Below are 17,678 nucleotides of genomic sequence, written 5' to 3'. Positions count from 1 at the left end.
GTCGATTTCCTTTAAACTCAACGTTTATCGAAGACGATTGTGATGATTTCCAGATTTCTCGATCGCAGATAGCGGCCCGTCAGGCCGTTTCAAAAGATTTACCCTTGTTTTCCGGCAATCCCGAAGATTGGCCCATCTTCCTATCGGTGTTTAATAGCACCATAGCTATGTGCGGATTTACAGAAGAGGAAAATCTCATTCGATTGCAACGAAGCTTAAAAAGGAAAGCTTACAAAGCTGTCAAGTGCAGGCTCATGCAACCGGGTAATGTGCAAGGCATATTTAATACTCTCCGAATGCTTTACGGTCAACCTGAAGTGATAATACATTCGTTGATCGCAAAAAATCAGTGCACTACCAGCGATTCGAGACGACAAATTAGAAATGTTGGTTGATTTTGCCGTGAGTGTCCAAAATTTCTGTGCAACTGTCGAATCATGTGGCTTAGAGGAGTACATGTACAATGTTACGCTTTTACACCAGCTCGTTAGTAAATTACCAGCTTCCCTTAAATTGAGCTGGGCGCAGCATCGGAGAGGGCAGTCACATGTAAACTTGGCAGTTTTTAGCGATTTTATTTATTCTCTCGCAGAGGCAGCTAGCTCTGTCTCATTTCCCACCGTTTTACCTGACTTGGCACCGTCACGCAGCGAATTTCGCCACAAAAAGGGAAATACATTTTTGAACGTTCATTCGGAATCTACTGTACATTGTGAACCGAAACCAGATAAGATGTTGAAACCATCGAAAGAGTCTGCGTCACAATTCGCGAAACAGGCGTGTATGGTTTGCAAAAATAGTTGCAAAACTCTGGATAGGTGTAAACAATTCCGGGAACTTCCGCGAGACGCTAAATGGACCGTAGTTAGAGTTCGGGCTTTGCCGCACATGTCTTGGCCAGCACAAAGGAAGCTGTAAGGCCAAACCATGTGGAAAGGATGGCTGTCCGTACCGACACCACGAGCTTTTACGCAACGATCAAATCAGCAGTAGAGCAACGTCTAACAGTCAAAGTGAAGCTAAACCAGCTTCTCAACTGTTACCATGCAGCTCTGGTCAAAACTGCAACGTTCATAGAACAACGTCGAGTTCTGTGCTCTTCCGATACATGCCGGTAGTACTTTTTGGACCCAAAAAAGCTGTGCATACCTATACCTTTTTAGATGAGGGCTCAGACGTTACATTACTCGATGGAGAGCTAGCAGACGAACTACAGTTGGGTGGGACAGTGAAACCACTATGCATCTGTTGGACAGGAGGAGCGCATCGCACCGAGAATAGTTCGCATGTTGTGAATCTGGAAATTGCACCGCAACAAAATGAAACTAAACGATTGCTTTACGAGATGTCCGCACCGTACAGCAGCTACTGCTACCATGTCAAACGCTGGATGTGGCTGAGCTTCAGCAGTTATACCCTCACCTTAGAGGTGTTCCTATCAAGTCATTCACCAACATTCGACCGCGTATCCTGATCGGTTCGAACCATGGTTACCTGGGGCTAACGAGAAAAAGCCGTGAAGGAGTACTGGGTCAGCCAATAGCCATGAAATCGCGTCTTGGTTGGACCATATGCGGTTCGATACGTCCTGATGCGATACCCAGTCCTTTTCAATACACGTTTCACGCACACGGGTGTAGCGAACAAACTGATGAGGATCTGCATCAAGCCGTGAAAGAATACTTCATTTTGGACAGTTTCGGAGCGGCCAAGACAGACAAAATACTCCGATCGTCCGACGATGAGCGAGCACAGTCCCTTCTAGAAACACTCACGCGCTTTAACGGCGAGCGATATGAGACTGGATTGCTTTGGCGATACGATGAGGTACGCCTCCCCAACAGTCGTGAAATTGCATTACGGCGCCATCAAGGGTTGGAAAAAAGAATGCAGAAGGATCCCCAACTAGCTACTGTACTAAATCAGAAAATCGCCGATCTCATAGCTAAAGGGTACGTTCGTAAGCTCTCTGATGATGAAATCACATATAATTTCGTCCCTGCCTGGTTTTTACCAATATTCCCAGTCACAAACCCGAACAAACCCGGGAAAGTTAGAATAGTGTGGGACGCAGCTGCTAAAGCATATGGAAAATCGCTTAATTCTGCACTGTTGAAAGGGCCGGATTTGTTATGCTCCCTCCTAGCGATTTGCTACGATTTCGATTGCATACAATTGCAGTAACAGGTGACATACGTGAAATGTTTCACCAAGTGTTGATACGCGAAGAAGACCAACAATTCCAGTGCTTCTTCTGGATAGACGAGAAAAAAACCTCTCAACCTACGTCATGAGAGTAATGACATTTGGCGCATGCTGTTCGTCAAGCAGCGCTCAATTCGCAAAAAATTTAAACGCGGAGCGATTTAAAACCGAGTTTCCGACAGCGTACGAAGCTATAACGAAATCACACTATGTTGATGATATGCTAAGTGTCGCGTCCGAGGAAGAGGCGATTCGAGTAGCTAAAGACGTTAAACACGTGCACGCACAAGGTGGATTTGAGATAAGGAACTGGCTCAGTAATTCACGATCAGTTACCACAGCGCTACATGAAGAGAGACAAGTAGAAAAATGTCTGGATTTGTCCTCGGAATTATCTGCCGAAAAAGTTTTGGGGATGTGGTGGAACACAACTTTAGATTTTTTCACCTTTAAAATTGGTTGGACGCGCTACGATGCGACACTACTGAAAGGAACAAAACGTCCCACCAAACGAGAAGTGTTACGAATTCTGATGTCCATATACGACCCGCTCGGGTTGATCGCCCATTTTCTTTCTTACTTGAAGTTTCTGCTGCAGGAAATTTGGCGATCCGGCGTCGATTGGGACGAAGAGATAAACGACGACGCAGTCACTAAATGGCAGGGATGGCTGAACGTGCTGCCACAAGTCGAGAATGTCAAAATTGCCCGATGTTACTTCCCCAGTTTTCCAGTTAGCGAGGCCGATGAAATTCAGCTACATACGTTTGTTGATGCAGGGAAAAATGGAATAGCAGCCGTTTCGTTTCTGCGAACTATCAAAGACGGAAAGATTCACTGCTCACTTGTCGCTTCCAAGACGAAGGTAGCACCTTTGAAGCTCACGTCCGTTCCTCGTCTTGAACTACATGCGGCAGTAATTGGAACACGACTATCACTAACACTTCTAGATACGCTGTCGATAGGTATCACGAAAAAATTCTACTGGTCGGACTCCAGAGATGTTCTTTGCTGGATTAACTCCGACCATCGCCGGTACAGCCAATTCGTTGGCTTCAAAGTAACCGAAATCTTGGAAGCTACAGAAGCAAGCGAATGGCGCTATGTGCCAAGTAAATTAAACGTTGCTGATGACGCTACAAAATGGGCTGGGTGCCCTGACTTATCCGCTGAAAGCAGATGGCTAAATGGGCCGGATTTTCTCTGGACAACGACAGACGCTTGGCCACAAATATCGATACGCAATGATTCCACTAACGTTGAGCTCACGGCAAACTGCCTCATCCACTGCACCATTGTTGAAATTTTTTCCAGCTGGAACCACCTTAAAAGAGTATCAGCTTGGGTACTACGGTTTCCCACTAACTGTCGTTCCAAGCGCCGAAAGGAACCGATGCTGACAGGAGAACTCACCAAACGTGAACTGTGTTGTGCTGAAACACACCTACTTCTTATTGCTCAACGAGTAGGTTACCCTCAGGAATGGTTTGCTCTATGTGATGCAACAAAAAGCGATCGAGCGCTTGTAAAATCCAGCCCGCTGTATAAACTAATGCCGTGTTTGGATGAAAACGGCCTGATGCGAATGAGAACGATAATAGGAGCCTGCCAGTTTGCCACGAACGATGCCAAAAAACCCATCATCTTACCTCAAAAACACCACATCACTGCTTTAATTGTGTCACACTACCATGAGAAATATCACCACCATAATCACGAAACTGTGAATAACGAAATACGCCAAAAGTTTCAAATCAGTCGTTTACGCACCCGCTATTCTCAAGCTCGCCGAAACTGTCAAAGATGCAAGAATGACCAAACGTCACCAAAGCCACCCATTATGGCAGATCTGCCTCCTGGTCGCCTTGCTGCCTTTTCACGCCCCTTTACGCATGTGGGAATTGATTACTTCGGCCCAATCGAAGTTGTCGTTGGCCGAAGAGTTGAAAAACGCTGGGGAATGCTCGCCACATGCCTCACCGTTCGGGCGATTCACATTGAAATTGTTCACTCATTAACCACCAGCTCGTGCATTATGGCAATTCAGAATTTCATCGCTCGGCGTGGTCAGCCTAGAAAAATTAACAGTGACCGGGGAACGAATTTTTTCGGTGCACAACGCGAGCTACAACAGCTTAACAAATCCATCGACCACGATTTGATAATGCGCGAATTTACGAACACCGAGACCGAATGGGTGTTCAACCCTCCGCAAGCTCCACACATGGGCGGAAGCTGGGAACGGTTGATACGAACCGTAAAGGTAAACATGATGACCGTCATTGCAACCAAGAGACCAACCGATGAAGTACTTCACAATGTCCTAGTGGAAATCGAGAATACCGTGAACTCGAGACCACTAACGCATGTCCCAGTGGACGATGATTCCGGCCCGGCTCTTACTCCTAACCACTTTCTGCTGGGGTCGTCGAACGGTGTAAAACCCCTAGTAACTCTGGACAGCAGCGGACGTGTACTGAAGCAGAATTGGTGCTGCTCACAAATCATCGCGAACCAGTTTTGGAAACGATGGGTCAACGATTATTTGCCAGAGATTACCCGTCGCTCAAAATGGTTTCATCCCGTGAAACCCATCGTCGCTGGAGATGTAGTGGTTATCGTGGATCCCAAGCTTCCACGAAACTGCTGGCCGAAGGGAAAAATAATCAGCGCAACTCCTAGCCGAGATGGCCAAGCCCGAGTTGCAACCGTACGTACCGCTAATGGAGTGTATCAGCGACCCGTCACACAATTGGCAGTTCTGGACGTTCAGCGCGTCGAATAGTAAGTCAACAGGTAATTGGCGTACCCTGGGGGAAGTGTTGGCCAACCCTATTTGGCCAGCGCGCTGACCTACTAATCTCTCCCAACCCTGCAGGTATGTCAGTGCAATGTCAAGGGCAGATCACGCATGATCACTCGATCATTAGAGAAAAGAGAATCAACCGTTGCTGCGCGTTTATATTTACCGAGTGTCAAATTAATTTTCTTAAATCCTACTACTACTACAAATTATTATTATAAATTAAAGTGCTAGGTAATAGTTTCTTGATAATTATTTGTAAACCTATGCTTATTATGTAAACTTAATCTAGATCTTAACAGCTACACTAAATCAGAGGTTCAACCAATTTTATAACCTCTTTCTTCACGTGCTTACTGGTAAGAGAAATCGAAGGAAATTACATGAAGTTTAAACTAATTTGTGCACCAATCTATCAGGCAATTACCTAAAGGGCGCTAGGACTTCTGCGAAGAGCAAAAGCAGAATAATACCAGATATTAAAAGGGAGACTAAACGTGAGTCACACAATTTGATATATATATATATATATATATATATATATATATATATATATATATATATATATATATATATATATATATATATATATATATATATATATATATATATATATATTAACCTAAAAATTGTTAAACCTAAAATATAAGAGTCAAAACTAGAACCTCATGCCATTTATACATCTACTTATCAGGAAAATTATATCCTCCCATTCTAACGGATTACGCGTTTAATTTCCGTACCGGAGAATCATAATTTCGGAAATCCCGGTTGAATTAAATTAAACAGTACCGTTTTCGGAGACTCCTTGAAAAATTCTTAAATAGAGCTTTGTATTGAAATTTTCCTAAGCGGAAAATAAGTTTCCAAGCAGCCAGGTTTTTTTTTAATATTACTGAGTACGTTTTGTGCCTTTTTACAGTACCGGACATCCCGTATAGTGAACTGACGAAAAAGTCGCTTTTGAAAGTTGAGACCATGATAATTGTTAGTCAAAATCTCGTCATCTATGTGACAAATTTTAGGAACTTATTGCAAAAAATCACACTCTTCTATGTTAAATTTCATCAACGCTAAGTATCGTACAGAATCGGGTATTTTCATCAAAGCAATTAATAATTGTTTGCATTGTCCCGTTTTTCTAACTCATATGTCCCGTTTTTATTCCGAGAAAATCTGGTCATCCTAACTCAAAAGTACTTGAATATGAGTGACAAGTTTGAGTTTTGCGTGGGATCGGACGCCAACCGCGTCAAAGTCACTGAGCGTCGCATGTCTGATACCGCGAAAGAGACTAGGCGCAGCCTTAGATCAGATAAAAAAAAAGCAAGAAGAGGAAGATAAAGCTCAGAAAGGACAACTTTACGGCACAGGGGTAGCTGACTGAAAGTTAAAAAAATATTAGGGGCTTTACTGTTGCTATTCTTAAGATTTATAGCAATTTGAAACTTTAAACGCGCTTTTCTCAAAACCATGTTTTCAAAATCGGCGAGCAGAAGAACTTTAAAAGTTTACATCCGATTGACTTGAAATTTTAACGGTAGCTTCATTAGATTAGGTAGTGAAATACACACGATTTTAGCGATTGATTAACAGCAACTAAAGTTATAAACAATCAAAGTCGTTTTTTTTTTGTCGAAACAGAACTTTTTTTTTCAAACCGTTGCCATTTTGCGAAGAAAAATTCTAAAAATATAATAATGTGTACTTCACTAGCGACAGTTATGTAGATAATGAAAAAACAATTGTTTTGGTTATAGGTGGAGTTGGGCCCGACTTCTACCGCTCGCCGTGGGACAACTTAAAAAGCGGTTCACGGCAATCGCTGCACAGCCGCCATTTTGTAACATAAATAGCAAGAAAAATATTTTTTCTATTCTGCAAGAGTTGCTCAATCCAATGATATATTATTTACATACCTTACATCTCAAATGTTCTGTAAAAAAAATCATGAAAAAAGCCTTGTTTTTTTAAGCATTTGGTAGATATTACCCCTTAAAAGCAAAAGCGATTTTTTTTTTCTTAATCCGACAGTTTCGGTGACTTTATTTCACCTCTTTCAAGGAGTCGAATATACAATACGTGTAGTTTTTCCTTTTCTGTTAACGTTTTGTTTCTTTTTTTGTACGTGTTTGTTCATTTACAGAAAAGATTATCGTTTTATTGTTAAGTGTGTTGGTGTCCAACATCGATTGTCTGGTGTGAATTGGTGTGTAAACGGTGTCCCAAGTATAGATGACAGTTCTAAAAGGTATGCTATTCACGTCGATGCATTAGTATTAGTGATCGTTATGAACTTTTTTCCGATTTTGTATAAAATTTGAATTGATTTTGCATTTTAAACTACACTTATAAAACATACTTTTCTGAAAAGTTATAGAAATGATGTTGAAACATGTTTTATTTGTGAGGAATACATAAACATGCTGCGGTTCAGGTAAAATATGCTGTTTTTCATCAATTTGCCGGTAACCTTTTTGCACTTTTCGTTTTTTTCTTGTACTCTAATAGCGCTTTTAAATAGAGTCGCTTATGTTTCATACAGTAACAAAAGTCATGAGCTATGGTAAAAAATAAAATAATAAAATGTGTAAATGTGTGCAAATTGGTTACCTTGTGCGTTCGTCTTATGTTTTCAACCTTCTGATACCAGGGATCGCCGGTGAGTTACGCATATTCAACTTCAACAGGGCCAGTATGAAAATGTTCGATGATGGTACAAAAACAGCGCTTGGATTGGTGTCATGCTCTTAGTGATATGTTTTCAATATTGTTATGTGCAGCAAGAAAAAAAACATTCAAAAAAAGTCAGAGTGAAAATGTCAAAATACTCAAACGTTCATAACTTTTTTGTTTTTCATTTTACCATCACCAAATTTTGACAGATAGTAGTACATATTGTCATCTTCAATGTTATTATTTTTTTCAAAACTTAAATTTTCAAAAGAAGGTACTTTTTGAGATATTTATTATTTTGTGACAATGTGGAAAATTTGACACAGAAAAAAAGATTTTAGTATATATATTTTTTCTAGAACCGCCATTTTATTACCTGCAACTTTGCTGAAAACACCATTTCAATCGAGCAAGTCGTTTTTCTGATATAGAAATTTTTATGTACCAGTCATCATTTTTAACAGAACGTTTTGAAGTAGCACACGACGCACAGTTGTCCAATAAGGCAAAAAGTGGAACTTAATTCCATAGCGCCTTTCACTTTAATCATAGCTGCGTAGTGTCTTCGGAACAAATGTTTGTAATTCAAAATTGTCAAAAATTATGAAAAATTTAAGTCAAAATTTATGAATTGCCTAAATGTGTACATTACAAGCTAAGGAACAAAAATGTATCCTTATTTCGCACAATCTCACCCCGGCAGACGGAACGGAGAATTAACTGGAGAAATTTCTGTGTCGGTGATTCCGAAATTTTTTTGCGTGAGTTAGTGTTTCGAAGTGGCTAAAAAAATTAATACACTATTTAAATATTTATACAAAACAATCCAAATTAGCTTTATTTCTCTACATATCGTTAGCAAAGTGACCTTTTACGTTACAAAACTCACTTTCAATATTTAGTGGCATATTCAATCTTCGTGGTATATTTACCACCAGGTTTTCACGAGTAGAAGCTGAACTAGCATCAGTTTCATCAGTCTGTTTTATTCTTTGGATGATACTTTGCAACCTAGACTTTTCCAATCTTCCATAGAATCACCAACGGATTTAAATTAGAAGTCAGCGCTGGTCAAACTAATAATTTTATATTTATATTTATATTTTTATTTAACATTTTTATATTTTTATTTAACATATTTCACTACGCCAGCTATACAACTTTTTTTTTCTTCATCTATAATTTATTTGACACGGCACAAATACAATTTAATGTTTAACAGCGCCAATTATATCTGGTAGCTTACTTTCTAAAGTATCTTAATAACTAAAAGCAAATTTTTTATCCTCGCTGCCGACTACGAGCTGAAACTAAATCTAACTTAAAGCTAGAATATTTTGCATTAAAAGCACAGGTTTGCTGTTTGATGGTTTTCATTGCCATAGGTAAGCAGCATATTAAATTTGTTCCGCTGCTGGGCCAAGATATTACGGACTGGCATATTGGGTTGTTTCCATCGGGCCTTGAGAGTATCGTGCGGGTCTGATTGCTGTTTCCGGATCCGGGGTCTTAACGTGTTCTTGTCGTTTGGATGGATGTAGGCGGAAGGGGATAGGACTAAACTGGGGCGTGGATGGATTTCAGGAAAACGTATATAAGAGACATGTAGGATAGGTCACGGCTCGCCAAGACATCACGAACAGGAACAGCCGGCTGCCTACCTTCGGCCTGCAGGGAAGCTATTAATCTAGACCTGGCGTCACGGTGTACAGGGCATGACCAAACAACGTGCTCTATGTCGTGATAACCTTCACCACAGGCACAGAAACCACTTTTCCCGAGCCCAACACGACGGAGATGCGCGTCAAATCTATAGTGATTGGACATAAGCCGGGACATCACGCAAATGAAATCCCGACCTACATCCAACCCCTTGAACCACGGGTTCGTCGATACTTTGGGGATTATGGAATGTAACCACGTTCCCAATTTCCCTCTGGTCCAAGCATTTTGCCAACTGATGATCGTATTCTGACGTACAAGTGCGAAAAATTCATTAAAAGCAATTGGTCTTTCATAAATATCACCGTTTGTTGCGCCCACCTTAGCCAAAGAGTCCGCTTTCTCATTGCCCGGTATCGAGCAGTGAGAAGGGACCCACGCTAAGGTAATCTGAAACGATTTTTCGGATAAAGCACTCAGATGTTCCCGTATTTTCCCCAGGAAATACGGAGAGTGCTTAACATCTTTCATCGATCGGAGAGCCTCAATGGAACTGAGACTGTCCGTAAAGATGAAATAATGGTCCGTGGGCATTTTTTCGATAATCCCTAGGGTGTACTGAATTGCAGCCAATTCTGCGACGTAAACAGAAGCAGGATTATCGAGCTTATGGGAGACGGTTAAATTGTTATTGAAAATACCGAAGCCAGTGGACCCATCAAGAAGTGATCCGTCAGTGTAGAACATATTGTCGCAGTTGATGTTTCGATATTTATTGGAAAAAATTTTGGGGATCTGCTGCACGCGTAAATGATCCGGGATTCCACGAGTTTCTTCTATCATGGATGTATCGAAAAACACAGTAGAATCAGAAGTATTTGATAAGTCGACACGATTTGGAATATTCGAAGAAGGGTTAATATTTTGGGACATGTGATGGAAATACAATGTCATAAAACGGGTTTGAGAATTAAGTTCGATTAACCTTTCAAAATTTTCAATCACGGGACGGTTCAAGACCTCACATTCGATAAGAATACGAGAAGACAGGCTGCAAAAGCGGTTTTTCAATGGTAGTACTCCAGCTAAGACCTCCAAACTCATCGTACGGGTCGATTGCATGCAGCCTAAGGCGATACGCAAACAACGATATTGTATTCGCTCCAGTTTGATCAAATGTGTGTTTGCTGCGGAGCGGAAGCAGAAACACCCGTATTCAATAACAGACAGTATCGTTGTTTGGTAAAGCCTTATAAGGTCTCCTGGATGGGCTCCCCACCATTGTCCGGTTATTGTACGAAGAAAATTCACTCTTTGTTGACATTTTTTCATCAGATACCTCACGTGACAACCCCAGGTGCCTTTAGAGTCGAACCAGATACCAAGATATTTGTGTACCAAAACCTGAGAAATCGTTTTACCCATTAATTGTGTTTGAAGCTGAGCAGGTTCATGCTTCCTAGAGAAAACTACTATCTCAGTCTTCTCCGGAGAGAATTCGATACCTAGCTGTAGAGCCCAAGCAGCTTTGGCTCCTGTAACAGAGATTACACTGTCGTCTGCAAGTTGTCTTATCGTGCATGAATTTGCCAGACATTCGTCGATGTCATTTACATAAAAGTTGTAAAGAAGGGGGCTGAAACATGAGCCCTGGGGAAGACCCATGTAGCTAATGCGAAAAGTTGCCAAATCGCCGTGCGTAAAATGCATGTGCTTTTCGGACAACAAATTGTGCAAAAAATTGTTTAAAATTGGAGAAAATCCTTGTCGGTGAAGTTTACCCGAAAGAATGTCAATAGAAACGGAATCAAAAGCCCCCTTAATGTCCAAGAACGCAAACGCCATTTGTTCTTTGCGAGCATACGCCAGCTGAATATCTGTTGAAAGCAATGCAAGACAATCATTCGTCCCTTTGGCGCGGCGGAAGCCAAATTGAGTATCTGATAGTAGGCCATTTGATTCGACCCAATGGTCTAAACGACGGAGTATCATTTTTTCCATCAATTTCCGGATACAGGATAGCATTGTAATCGTCCTATAAGAGTTGTGACCAGAAGCTGGTTTCCCTGGTTTTTGGATGGCGATCACCTTCACTTGCCTCCAATCCTGCGGTACAATGTTTTGCTCCAGGAACTTATTGAACAAGTTCAACAAGCGCCTCTTGGCATTGCCGGGTAGATTCTTCAACAAGTTGAATTTGATTCTATCTTACCCAGGCGCGTTATTGTTACAGGACAGGAGGGCAACTGAAAATTCTGCCATCGTGAAAGGTGATTCTATCGCGTCGTGGCCCGGAGACGCATCACGAACAATATTTTGCTCAGGAACAGAGTCCGGACATACTTTCCTGGCAAAATCAAATATCCACCTACTTGAAGACTCCTCACTTTCGTTGACCGTTACGCGATTCCGCATTCTTCGGGCTGTGTTCCAAAGAGTGCTCATCGATGTCTCCCTCGACGTCTCGTTCACGAACCGACGCCAATATCCGCGTTTATTTGCCTTAGCCAAGTTTTTAAGCTTGGTATCAAGCTCCGAATACCGTAAATAGTCGCCAGGTATACCTCCCTTCTGGTAGGCCAAAAACGCGTCGGATCTTTGCGTGTAGACATCGGAGCACTCTTGGTCCCACCACGGAGTGGGAGGCCGTTCTTTAATCGTTACGCCGGGATATTTCTTCGTTTGGGCTTGCAACGCGGCGTCGAGAATCAAGCCCGCGAGGAGGTTGTATTCTTCAAGTGGTGGATGATGTTGAATCGAATCGACCGCTTTTGAAATCATTTCCTCGTATAACTTCCAATCGACATTCCGTGTGAGGTCATACGGAATGTCAACTGGTCGCATGCGAGTTGACCCGTTATTTATTGAAATAAGAATAGGCAAATGGTCGCTACCGTGAGGATCGAGGATTACCTTCCATGTGCAATCCAACCGTAGCGACGTCGAACATAAAGATAGATCCAAAGCGCTTGGGCGCGCTGGAGGTTTCGGGACACGTGTCATTTCGCCGTTGTTTAAAATAGTCATGTCGAAGTCATCGCAAAGGTTATAGATTAAAGAGGAGCGGTTATCATTGTAAGGGGAACCCCAAGCCACGCCATGAGAGTTGAAGTCTCCCAAAATCAAACGTGGCGAGGGAAGAAGTTCTATTAAATCAAAGAGCAGCCGTTGCCCAACCTGTGCTCTGGGAGGAATATATATTGAGGCAATACAAAGCTCTTTACCTTGTATTGTCATTTGACATGCGACAACTTCAATGCCTGGAATCGAGGGGAGGTTAATACGATAGAAAGAACAGCACTTTTTATTCCCTAAAAGTACTCCTCCATATGGGGTGTCTCGATCAAGGCGAATAATAATAAAATCATGGAAGTTGAGATCAATATTTGAAGTAAGCCAAGTTTCACAAAGGGAAAATGCATCGCATTTGTTTTTATTTATCAAAACTTTAAACGAATCAATTTTTGGTAAAATACTTCTACAATTCCACTGTAAGACAGAGATAGAATCCTTCATATACGCAGTTGAATTAGGCATCGAAGGATACAATCGCTGCAAGGAGGGGCCATTGGGCAGTCAACTGCTTCAAAAATGATCTAACTGTTGGGAGAAATGCTGTAAGAAAAATTTTATTAGGATCGGGTAAATCCAGTCCACAATGTCAGAAAATTTCACTTATCCAGATTTGTTTCATCAACTGGATGTGCAAAAGGAACAACTGGGGTTTTAGATGTTCCTGGCAGTGCTGGGAACTCCTTCTGGGACTTTAAATTTGCAAGCCCAGGAGGAGTTTGCTTCGGTTTTTCCGCAGCACTGTTTGGTTTGCTTGTAACTTTCATTTCACTTTGAGAAATCTTAGGACCTTTTCTGGGAAGTTTAGGAGAGGAAATATTTTTCCTCTTTCTAGACTCCCCAGGATTGGCGTAAGATGTTCCCGCTGGTGAATCGTCAGAATCGGTTTCATCAGAGGACAACAGATCATAAGGGTTTGATGTAATGGGAGAAGTGGTAACGGTCTTCTTCAGCATCTCAGCGTAAGAACGCTTCGAACGCTCTTTGAGAGACCTCTTTATTTTATCCCTGCGCTGCATGTACACCGCACATGTCGAGAGCTCATGCTGACTCTCCCCACAGTGAATGCATTTTTCAGCATTTTTACTGCAGGAATCATCCGCATGATTCTCCCCACACTTGCCACAACGTGCCTTATTGCAGCAGTAGGCGGCGGTGTGGCCTAACTGCTTACAATTCAGGCAGTTCATGACGCGAGGCACATATAATCGCACAGGGAGACGAACCCGGTGGATCGAGACGTGGCTTGGTAGCGCTGACCCGGCGAACGTAACTCGAAACGAGTCTGACGGGGTGTATACTGTTTTGCCACCGATGATCGATGCTGACCGCAATTGCTTGCAGTCGAACACCTTTACATCGGGACAGGTTTTGTTTTAAAGCACCCTTTGGCACTTGCCAGTATACACTCGACGGACAGACTCGAATGGGTTATGACACCGTCGATCTCCACGTCTCGTGCGGGTATGTAAACGCGATACTCGCGTGTGAAGAGCTCAGAGCAAGCTATATCGTTGGCCTCTTTCAGGTTACTGACCACGACACGGAGCTTGTTAGGCCGGACCTTGGAAATTTCGGTCACGCCCTTGTACTCCTTCGTCAGGTCTTTAGAAATCTGCAAGAGGTTCAACTGTTTCGATTTCGGTCCCGCCTTTGGCCGAAAATAGACAGTATAGCTGCCCTGGGCTCCGTCTGGGTAAAGCCTGGGGCGAGGGGGGACTGAAGAATGAACAGGGGAGGGGGTAACAGAAGGGTCAGGGTCAGAGGGGTTCGGGGATGGTGGCGCGGGAGGCGAGGGATCTACATCCATCCCGCTAAGTCTAGCGCACTAGCGCCGACAAGAGCACGTACCTTTTTACTTCTCCCTTCCAGTAAGGTTGGTTGTCCGATCGTTCGAAGTTGCAGCCGTTACAGCCAGCAGCACCAATACAGCAGCACCAAACAGCCACCAGCAGCGAGCCAGGTGTGAGATCACTCCACACAGCGATTCAACTCACTGTCAACTGATGGCTTCTTCCTTTTCCTCTTTTGTGTCTCGTCCACTGCTGTAGCACAATTCAGCCAGCAGCCAAATTGGCTTACGCACCAGCTGGTGGTCACGATGCGAAACAGTTGCACAAAGGCGCGACCTTGAACCCGGATTTATTTCACTCGACCAGGCAAACAATGCCAACACTTGTTCACACGTCTTTTGTTTCATATTCTATCGGAGCGATCACCGATCACACGTCCGATACTGATGCGTGTTCGGCACAGAATGAGCTATACAACTTGTTTAGTTTGTTTATTTGCGTCAATCATAGTAGACTACATCTTAAAAACTATTGCTAACATCACAAATACAGTTATGTAATTCTAGTGTTCAATTTTTTTTAAGAGCATTTCGCGACATCGTTAAATCAATAACTTCACAATATTTATTAACAAGACTCATCATACTATTAACTGGCCCGGCCATGGCGTATTCTGTGCTATAGAAATTTAATGCAAAAATTTTTCGCGTTCTTAGTGAGTGTGTAGGAGCATAAAAGTTGAGTTCACCTAGCACATTTTCCGAACATATAGGGTGGGGAACATATTCTAAGCAGCTTTAGGAACCACCTGTGTATTCAGACGAAATACTCGAAATATGTTGGGTTAAACTCAAACAGTAGTATATCAATCTGTTCGCTATCGTTTTCTCTGTCAGAACTTGTTTTCAGATTGTAAAACTAAGTTAGCAAACTTCAACAATCATCAATCAAAGTTACCAATCGAGGGACACTATTCCAATCACCCCGAACCTATTTTAAGCAGTTTCCATATGTTTTGCAGGGGTTTTTTTTTCAGCACCCGAAGTGGCTCCTGAATGACTGCAATATAGGTCGATTTGTTTCAATTGTAATTGTTCACAGATTTCTTTGTGATTAACGGTATTTCTTATATTCGTAAGACAGCTAGACAATCAAAGTTTTTGTTTCCATAATTGAAATTGTCGATATTGATCAAAATGCAGGAGTTTGAGGCCTGTTTTCTTAGACTGATTAAAATAGGCGCTGCTGCTTAAGCCGTTCCCTACCCTACGTTGTGAGACTAAATCAAGAGTTACCGAAGCAATTTCTCTTCTTTTTCCAAGCGTTTCTAAATTAATAAGCATGCAGCGCGATTCATAACAAGGGAGAGGAAATGGATTCCAACCTAGTTTTCTTAGTGCATATAACAAAAACTGTTTTTGTACGGATTCGATTCTATTGGAATGGACGTCTTGATAAGGCGACCAAACAACAGTATTCTAAAATAGGTCTTACATAGGTAACAAAAAGAGTTTTTACAGTGTACTGGTCTACGAAATGATAACTGAACCTTTTTATTAAACTTAGCATACTGTTGGCTCTATTGATGATCGTATTGTAGTGATCAATGAATGTTAACTGAGAATCCATAATCACTCATAAATCTCTAATTCGATAACACCGTTCTACAATTTGATGTCCAATAGTGCAACTGGAATGTTGAGGTTTCTTTTCTTTGTGTAGGATATAATATTGATTTTTTTTTACGTTGAGATCAAGAAGACTTTTTTTACACCAAATGTAGAAAATGCAACCTCTTGTTGAAATTGTTGGATGTCTGATTTGTTTCTAATTTCCATTTCCACTTTGAGACGATTCAACACAAGGGTAACGTCATTAACAAATAAAATGAAGTGCAAAGGGCCTAAATGGGAGCCTTGTGGAACTCCAGATGTCACTTTTACTGGTACAGATACGTGTCCCTTAAACCTAACCGTTTGTGTCCTATTTGTCAGATAAGATTCAATCCATCTAAGTAGGCCTGACTCAAATCCCGGTTTTTTTTTTTAATTTGAAAATAAGCATGGAAATATCTACTCTGTCAAAAGCTTTACTGAAATCCGTGTATAGAGTTTCAACAAAGTTGCCTCGGTTCATAGACGCAAGAGAGAAATCAACAAATTCAAGTAGATTGGTAGCCGTAGACCTTCCTTTGTAAAAACCATGTTGGTTACACGTTATGCGGTTCTTTACCTGATTAAATATTTTTTGGTATACGATAGCTTCAAAAAGTTTGGGGATACATGACATTATTGCAATGCCACGGTGATTTTTGATATCAGATCTCTTACTTGACTTGAAAATCGGTATAAGACCATATTTTTCCAGACTGATGGAAATTGTCCGGACGAAAGGGAGTTTCAAGGGCTACACTTGCTATCGTGTTAAGAACAAGAATAAAGTTTAATTTTCTACACGCTTTTGTATCGAGTTGAAGTGGATTTTCGCAATGTAGGTGGGGCAACGCAGACTTGGAAATAAGAAACAAAACAAAACACCTTCGGCACTACTGAGTGATTACCATGAGCACCAAAAGAAAATTTGTATTTTCCTGATGCGAAAATTACCCTGGTTCTAAGATTAAATAATTTGCGTTATCGATATTGGACCGATAACGGTGTTCGACTGGGCACAAAGGAACAATCTAACCGGAAAATCACGCAATTTTGTTGTAAAAATTCCCAAAATGAGGGTTATATCTTCCTGGTACAAACTATTCAAGAGACTGTGAAAAGAACCGATTCCATAATTTAAAACTAAAAATGCGTGCTACAGAACGCTGATGATCGCACTACCGGTAGCATTGAATATTTTTCTTGGCCGCACATAATAAATCTCCTTTTCGCTCTGCCCTCCGGTAGCTGTGCCAGCAAAATATCCCACAGCATATGGTTGTTCCTGTTGCTGCCGTATGCAGAACAAAAGTAAGGTGTTCCACAGTGCCTGATAGTTGACTCGTAATCAGCTCTCTTTTCCTGATGTCGCGTACCTCTAACAGCTACACTGTAGGCTCCACTCGCTTCCGTATGACAAACAAGAATGAAGTTGAATTTTCTACACGCATCGTGTAGTATCGAGTTGAGAGAAGATTTTTGCAAGATAGGAGGAGGGACGCAGACTCGAGAATGAGAAACGAAACAAAACACTTCGCTGAGACCAATTATGCAGGCAGTGAATTTTATTTCGTCCATGTTATTGTTATCCGTGCTCGGGAAGCGAAGCTATAGCAAGAAAAGTGTATGAAAAAGCTCGACCTTGGAACTATTCACCTATTTTCACCATTAAGCTGTAAAGCACTAATATCAAACCTTATATCAAACAATTGTTACACATCCTATCTATGCACCGACATATCGATGACTAAGATGCATTAAGTCGTTCGCCTGCTATAGTTGTTTGAAATCTGACGCAACATTTGCCAGTTTCAT

The 17,678-nt window shown here is 41.7% G+C and overlaps 1 protein-coding gene and 1 long non-coding RNA gene across 2 annotated transcripts; both read left to right on the top strand.

Moving 5' to 3' along the window:
* Window positions 1-2,299: 2,299 nt before the first annotated feature.
* Window positions 2,300-4,990, top strand: LOC129717245 (uncharacterized). Its single transcript, XM_055667101.1, has one exon. The coding sequence runs from the start codon at window positions 2,300-2,302 to the stop codon at window positions 4,988-4,990; it is 2,691 nt and encodes an 896-aa protein (XP_055523076.1).
* Window positions 4,991-5,136: 146 nt separating this feature from the next.
* LOC129718862 (uncharacterized) lies at window positions 5,137-5,505 on the top strand. The gene is made up of 3 exons (XR_008727067.1): window positions 5,137-5,242; window positions 5,301-5,367; window positions 5,428-5,505. It is a non-coding gene; the product is annotated as an uncharacterized LOC129718862 (long non-coding RNA).
* The last annotated feature ends 12,173 nt before the right edge of the window (window positions 5,506-17,678 follow it).

Source organism: Wyeomyia smithii, chromosome 1 (genome assembly GCF_029784165.1).
Source record: "Wyeomyia smithii strain HCP4-BCI-WySm-NY-G18 chromosome 1, ASM2978416v1, whole genome shotgun sequence".
Lineage (NCBI taxonomy): Eukaryota > Metazoa > Arthropoda > Insecta > Diptera > Culicidae > Wyeomyia > Wyeomyia smithii.
Note: the sequence above shows the minus strand (reverse complement) of the source record. Positions and strands in the feature narration are given on the sequence as shown.